The 7,078-nt window shown below is 38.9% G+C and overlaps 1 protein-coding gene across 1 annotated transcript; it reads right to left on the bottom strand.

Moving 5' to 3' along the window:
• Nucleotides 1–1,267: 1,267 nt before the first annotated feature.
• Nucleotides 1,268–6,614, bottom strand: LOC102307632 (B-cell receptor CD22-like). The gene is made up of 9 exons (XM_042215036.1): nucleotides 6,441–6,614; nucleotides 5,859–6,215; nucleotides 5,516–5,776; nucleotides 4,064–4,324; nucleotides 3,151–3,411; nucleotides 2,790–3,050; nucleotides 2,614–2,701; nucleotides 2,437–2,494; nucleotides 1,268–2,308 (listed from the first exon to the last, which is right to left on the bottom strand). The coding sequence occupies exons 1-9, from the start codon at nucleotides 6,508–6,510 to the stop codon at nucleotides 2,204–2,206; spliced, it is 1,722 nt and encodes a 573-aa protein (XP_042070970.1). The 5' UTR covers nucleotides 6,511–6,614; the 3' UTR covers nucleotides 1,268–2,203.
• Nucleotides 6,615–7,078: the final 464 nt, after the last annotated feature.

Here is a 7,078-nt window from a genome sequence, read left to right on the forward strand (position 1 = left end):
AAGTGGCAAGTGACAGGCATGAAAGAGCAGGTGGTTCTAGAGGTCCAGCAGTCAGTTGTCAGGCAAACTGATGGAAGTTTTTTCACCCTGTCTTGCTATAATGCACGTTCTGTGTCATATAGTTTTGGGATTATTGTTAGGGACGGTGTTTTTCTACTAGGTAGAGTTTACATGGGATTTAAGCCTTTAAAAGTTCTAAAATGGACAATGCTATGAAAATAGATCTAATGATTTCATCCTGTCATGGGTTGAGTCCGATAAGTATGATGATCTAAAGGCAGATACACAAAGGCTGACTGGAATGAACTAAAAGCAAGTCATTTATTTGGCTGATTGCACAAATATATACATGAAAAAATGAAAACTATTAACTACTAAAACCAAAACTTGAACCCACATTCAGCATAAGGTGCCCTGGAGAAGATACGCAGGCATTCTGACATAAGATATGGGGGACAGTGAAAATGTATACACAGACGGCTAATTAGGGGAAGTGAAACGAGCTGGAGAGAACAAGACACAGGCGGACTAAATCACAAGAGATGAGACAAACAAAGCAAAGCACAAGGACAACGACTCTCAAAGCAAAACAGGGAGTTACATAACTAAATGAGGAAGACAAATGAAACATGAATGAAGAGGAAAGGACACCCTCAGGGAGGAATTAACACTAATGAGCCATGTGGACTTATTAAAGGACCCAAAACGCAGGCAAAGAACAGCTGATATGAGTGAATGTTTATTTTCAAAGTGGCAAAATGACACCAACAGGGAGATTAACGCAGACGAACCGGCAACATGCAGAAGAACACACAGCAGTAATCAAGGGATGGGAGACACGCCTGGGAGAAATCACAGCTGACGAGACAGGGGAAACGTAAACTGAACACACTCACATGAGATAGAGACCTTCAGAATAAAACAGGAAACTAGCAGACACAGAGAACCAGACAAGACACTGAACTTAGACAGATTCGCGAGCAGACACAGTGACACCATGGACAGACAGAGGGCACACAGGCAGGCATGAAACAAAACCCTAAGACATAGCAAACCTAAACAAAAGACAGAATAAACAAGAACAAGAAATATAAAGAAACACAAAACACTAAGTCGTCAGACTCAGGACCATGACAAAAATAGCTGAGAACTGAAAAAAAACCCAGCACTGGTGACAGTGTTGAGATGTGAGGAGACAGGAGCTTCATCTTAATATTATTTCTTTGGAACCAAAGATTTTATTTTATTTTACATGTTTAGCCCTGTTTAATATATCAAAGATATATCAGAGATTTTATTCAAGAAGTGCTTATGGAGGAAATATACAAATATATGTGATTTAATGCAAATAGAGTGATCAGATAAACATCAGAGCTGGATGACTATACCTGCTACAGCATTAGGTTATCACCTCTCTTCTGATTGACATCAACTATTTTATGCAACAAATGTATATGAATTTTTTACATCTGCACAAAGCCTCGCTGGTTTCAAAGATGTACATAGCACACAGTGTCTCTGGATAAATTAATCTTTCTGTTGACAAAACAGAAGGATTCAGAAGAAAAAAAATACATGTAAACTGTATTTGTCTTTAATATAGGAGAATGCAATCTGAAAATAAACGTTAAAACAATCTAAAGCTAAATTGAAAAAAAGAAAACTTTCTACAAACCTTCACCCTGCATTTAGAGAAAACCGAAATGATGCTACAACTTCAGTTGAAGAAGTTGCTGTTGTTTAGAAGGAGGGGAGATACATGGTGTGAGTTTGATGTAAAAAAGACTTTACATTTTGTATTTACAAAAACATCAGAAGTATACAACAGAAGGCTGAAACTGTTTCCCACAGTTTATCTCACAGTTTAACAGCAAACAAAAGCTCACTGATCTAAAGGGCAAATAAAGTAGAAAGCAAAACGTCTTACAAACATCTCATTAGCCCTGTGAAGCATCACATCATCATGCGGTAGCAATAAAATTAATACAAAATTTGTTTTGAAATGTGTTGCTAAACTTAAGAAAAAGAAAAAAGCTTAAGTTTAATGTGTCCACTTCATTCCCACCTCACGTCAGTCTCCTGTACTACTTTAGGGATGACAATTCTCTCTTTAAATCATTTTTAAACTGGTTCAACAAGTAAATAATATTTACGAGGTACGTGGATTTCAGTTCATTTTGTTTCTTCCATGCAGGACTCTCAGCTAGTTGGACTTCACTCCAGATTTTCCTGCACCTTCTTGTCTGTCTGTGCTTGCTGCAAAGGCCTTTAAGGCTGAAAGGTTCTCATAAACAGAATGAGAATCTAACTGATGGAGAGAGATTAAAATAATAATAAGACTAAAAGAGCTTCTTTAAACATGTATTGCATTGTGGTAAAATTATTACTGGCTCTAATTCATATTGCAAAAACTGTCTGTTGTGTAGCACTTCTTACCTGGATCATATCAGCAGGTCCACCTGCTCCAGTATGTAAGTTTGCCCGTTTCTTCTTCCTGGATAAATTCCAATAACAAATCAATTTTATTGAAACTGAATCAGCGGCTTTAAAGATAAAGTTGGGGGGAAAAGAAAAGTAATGGAACTGATGATTTTATATATACATATATATTACCTTATCTGTATACTCAACAAAAACAAAGGAATCAGCATCAGAACCACCAGACTCAACCTGATGATATTCGCGATTATTACTGATTTCACTAAAAAGAAGACAAACAAACAGGATGCAAGTCTGAGTTGCACATCTAGTTTCACAGATCATTCAACTGTGAGGAGCATCAAACTGACCTGCCACAACATCCAGCTGTAAGATGGAGTTCTGATGTCCTCTTGAGTTCTGGGCAACACAGTAATAACTCCCACTGTGTTCAGGTTGGATGTCAGTGATTGTGAAGTTCTGTCCTGATGCCTTTGGTGACTCATCATCCTCCTTGTACCAGATGTAATTAGCTGCTGGGTTAGCATCACTGCTACAGGTCAGAGTGACTGAACTGCCCTCCACTATCTCAGCAGAGGGACTCACTGACACAAAGGGAAGTCTCGGAGGATCTAGTAAACAGTAAATTAAAAACTATGTAAATTTATATTCAAATTCTGTTAAGATTCTTAAAAAGTATTTTGAACGTTTAGACTGACAAAAAACACTCACATTGTACATCCACTGATAGAGAGGTAGAGTTGGCCTCTCCATGCACATTCTCAGACTTGCAGGAATAATCCCCACTGTCCTCCAATCTGATGGAGATAAAGTGATAAACACCCTGTTGTCCTACTGACAGTACTTTGTTGTCTTTGTACCAGGTGTAATTAGCTGCTGGGTTAGCATCACTGCTGCAGATCAGATTTACAGGGCTGCCTTCCACTATCTCATCAGAGGGACTCACTGATAGAGACAGAAACTTTGGAGCATCTGAAAGAGAAGGTAAAGACACAGAGAGTTTGCCTGTCCATTGATGACTTAAGCATGTTCATGTAGTGTGATCGTTAGATTAGGTAATTGGATTTACATAATCCTTTGGTTGCCAATCAGGTCTCTCTCGTGACATGTAAGAGTCTAATTTCTGTCCTTCAACCACTCAAATCAATACAAAGGATGTAAATATAGGAAAGTCTTCTACTTATCATTCTGAAAGTCAAATGAAACCAAACCCAACCAAAAGAAACCTACAGATTCAACCAGAATCACAAAAAATATGTTCAAAGCAGAAACAAATCTGTGCTGTTGTGGAGGGTTTTGTGGCATTCAGACAATTACAGTACCACCCATCTATCCATCCATCCATCCATCTATCCATCCTCTTATCTTTGTAAGGGTCACGGAGGGGCTGGAGCCTATGCCAGCTGCCATAGGGCAGGAGGCAGGTGTTGCAGGGACAGACAGATAGCCATTCACACTCACAATCGCACCTATGGACAATTTAGAATGACCAATTAACCCAACCCCACTAACTGCATGTCTTACTGATGGTTTACATCTCAGGGATGTATATCCAGAAGCCATTTGGAATCCAGAGTGCTTTACTGAAGCTGCACAGTGAACAACTAGCCATGTTTTTACTTACATTTTACATCAAGAAGTTTGTTCCTAGACGTCTTCATCCCCAGCTTGTTTCTGGCTTTACAGTAATACACTCCAGAGTCAGAGGACTGAATGGAGCTGAACCCAAGCTGGAAGCTCTCACTGAGAGGTTTGCGATCATTGTTCTTGTACCAGGTGTAACTAGCTGCTGGGTTAGCATCACTGCTACAGGTCAGAGTCACTGAACTGCCCTCCACTATCTCAGCAGAGGGACTCACTGACACAGAGGGAAGCTTTGGAGCATCTGGAGGAGGAAACATGAACATATTTAATGTTTAATTACACATTATGATTGAGTTTTCATAGTAGAAGATAAATCTACATGCCCCGCCCAATAACACTACAGCTCACATTAAACAAACACTCATGGGTCATTCTTTAATGCTTTCTTTAGACCAAAGATGGTCTGAATCTCCTGATTTATGAGCCCCAGAGTTAGGTTTGAAAATGGGTCTGACGATTTTATCCAGCAGTGAATATATCATTCGCTAACACGTGGAGATCAGGCACAGTACTATGAAAAAGTATTTGCCCCCTTACAGATTTCTTTTTAAAAATGTTACTAATTTATCACACCTCTAGAACTTTTGAATAAAGATATCACTTGAATCGATAGCTGGATAGCTTTTAAACCCTAACCTAAACCAGGGGTGGGCAACTCCAGGCCTCGAGGACCAGTGTCCTGCATGTTTTAATTGTAGTCTTGATCTAACACAGCTGATTCAGATGGTTAAAGGGTTAAATGAAATGAAATCAGTTAAAACACTATTTAAAAGCTGCATTTTGCATTCGTCTAATGGTAAAATGTGTTTGATGACCACAAACAAACAAGTGGCAAAAATGCAAAAAACTAAGAAATCAAGGAGGCAGATATTTTACATAAATATTACAAGCAGCAAATCCAAACTCTGTCACATGTGCTCAGTGTGAATTCTCGTCAGGTCTCATCACCAGTGGTGGACCTGCCAGTTCTGGTGTTATCTTATTAAAGCCAGTGCATCTGCACAGTGCTAGGCTGTGATTACAAGTCTGACTAAAGGATTTCCTACTCCACCCTGATGCAGTCTGTTTCTGACAGTTTGTCCGTTAACATCAACATGCACATGAGTATTTCACTCAGGTTCATTTTATAGCTCTCTGGCAATGTTGCTCCTCTTCCTCCAGACACTCTTTGATGCTCTTTTATCACCTTCATCTCATGCATCCAGCAGATACGAGAACACTAACATGAAGGATTCACAGAGGTTGCTTTTTCCTAAATGTACCAAAGTCCCTGCAGTTTGACTTTGTGTTAATTGAGCAGTACATGTCTGGAAGCCAATAGAATAAAGTGAATAAAATAATAATCTACTGAAGCTACTGAATGAACTACAGTATCAGAATATCAATATATGAAGAAATGTATTTTTTAAAATATTAATGGTCTTTTACACACAATTCACAATGATGATGTTGTGTCCAGTCCTTTTTGTCCCCAGGTCGTTTACAGCTGTGCAGTAATACTCTCCAGCATCAGAAGACTGAATGGAGCTGAAGATGAGCTGGGAGTCTTTACTGAGAGGTTTCTGATCATCCTCCTTGTACCAGGTGTAATTAGCTGCTGGGTTAGCATCACTGCTACAGGTCAGAGTCACAGAGCTGCCCTCCACTATCTCACCCGAGAGAGTCACTGACACAGAGTGGCGTATTGGAGCATCTGGAGGAAGAAAAAAACCCATAAACATGTGTAATGCAACAGTTACAGATACATAGAAACATCAATGTTATTTTTTTTTTACCTGTAACAAGCAAAGTGACTCCAGGAGAGCCAGTATAACGTCCACTACGATAGTTTGTCTCAAACCTGAACTTGTATTGAGCTGAGTCGCTCTCTCTCAGGTCAGTGATTCTCAGAGTGCTGTTGTTCCGAAAAAAATAATACTCCACTCGAGTGTCATAGTTTGGATCAGTTTTTAGATCCACAGGTACATCTTGTTGCAATTTAGTAAACCATAATCTTTTCTGAACTTCAATAGTTTCATTATTTATTCTGGGTGGGTATGTGTAGGCGCAGTGTATCTCCACTGATGATCCTTTTACAGCACAGATCTGAGTAGAAGTGTAAGTCACTCCCCAGCCATTCTGACTCTGTACCACTGTAACACAGAGCACATCAGAAAACACAATAACACATGTGCTATTGTATCTGGAGTAAATGAATTTGTTTTAGTGCAATGACAGCAGAATTCCAAAATGGTTTTGCATCGGTTGATCAACATTTTGTGTTATTATATTATATCACTGACTCACTTGTCATTTCAACCACCTGTTTGTTTTCAGAGCAAAAAGATCAAATGGTCTTATCTGTAGACATACAGTACCTGACACAGAAAGCAGCACGATAAAAACTCCTCTGAGTGCTGCAGTTAAACTCATAGCCGCTCCTGTCATCTGTCTGTGTGACTTCAGAGAAGAAAAGAAATGTTAGCAGGTAAATAATGTATCCAGGAATTAGACACATCAAAAAACAATTCTCACTCTGTCTCTTAAGATGCCTTTCTGATGTGGTCTGCAGGCAGAAAACTGAGTTCAGGTTAGTAAAAGCGCCCTTCCTTCCTTTTCACACCTCTAATACACACAGTGATGCAAATGTGTCAGTTTTTCATTGTCACAATTCAATCCTAATTTATAATATGTGTGAGAACATAATAAAAGTTCATGTGTCTGGTTTGTTAGGAGTAAACTAATAATAAAACAGCTTTTTTAAAAATTATTATTTATTTTGTGTTTTCTGTTTTTTGCACTCAGATACCTTTGTGGGTTTCTGCTCTCTAAGTCACTAATAAAAGCCACAACACGCAGCAACTAGAACCCACCATCACATCCGGTTTAGTTGAGTTATTTTTTTACTTTGAACAACCAACACTGCAGAAATGCATGTGACCAAAACAATTCAGTAAAACCATACAGCCTGTGTGTGGGCTTCCTCTTCTGTCTTTGTTTTAAGCCAATTTATGTC

This window comes from Haplochromis burtoni, unplaced genomic scaffold (genome assembly GCF_018398535.1).
Source record: "Haplochromis burtoni strain Fernald_Lab_line unplaced genomic scaffold, NCSU_Asbu1 Contig_647, whole genome shotgun sequence".
Lineage (NCBI taxonomy): Eukaryota > Metazoa > Chordata > Actinopteri > Cichliformes > Cichlidae > Haplochromis > Haplochromis burtoni.

Bases quoted from the DNA above. Each gene is read 5' to 3' on its own strand.
- LOC102307632 (XM_042215036.1), bottom strand. From the start codon at position 6,510: ATGACAGGAGCGGCTATGAGTTTAACTGCAGCACTCAGAGGAGTTTTT. The intron at 5,777-5,858 runs GTAAAAAAAAAA...TTCTTCCTCCAG, and splicing joins AGTCACTTTGCTTGTTACAG to ATGCTCCAATACGCCACTCT. The intron at 4,325-5,515 runs GTGTGTAAAAGA...TTCCTCCTCCAG, and splicing joins CAACATCATCATTGTGAATT to ATGCTCCAAAGCTTCCCTCT.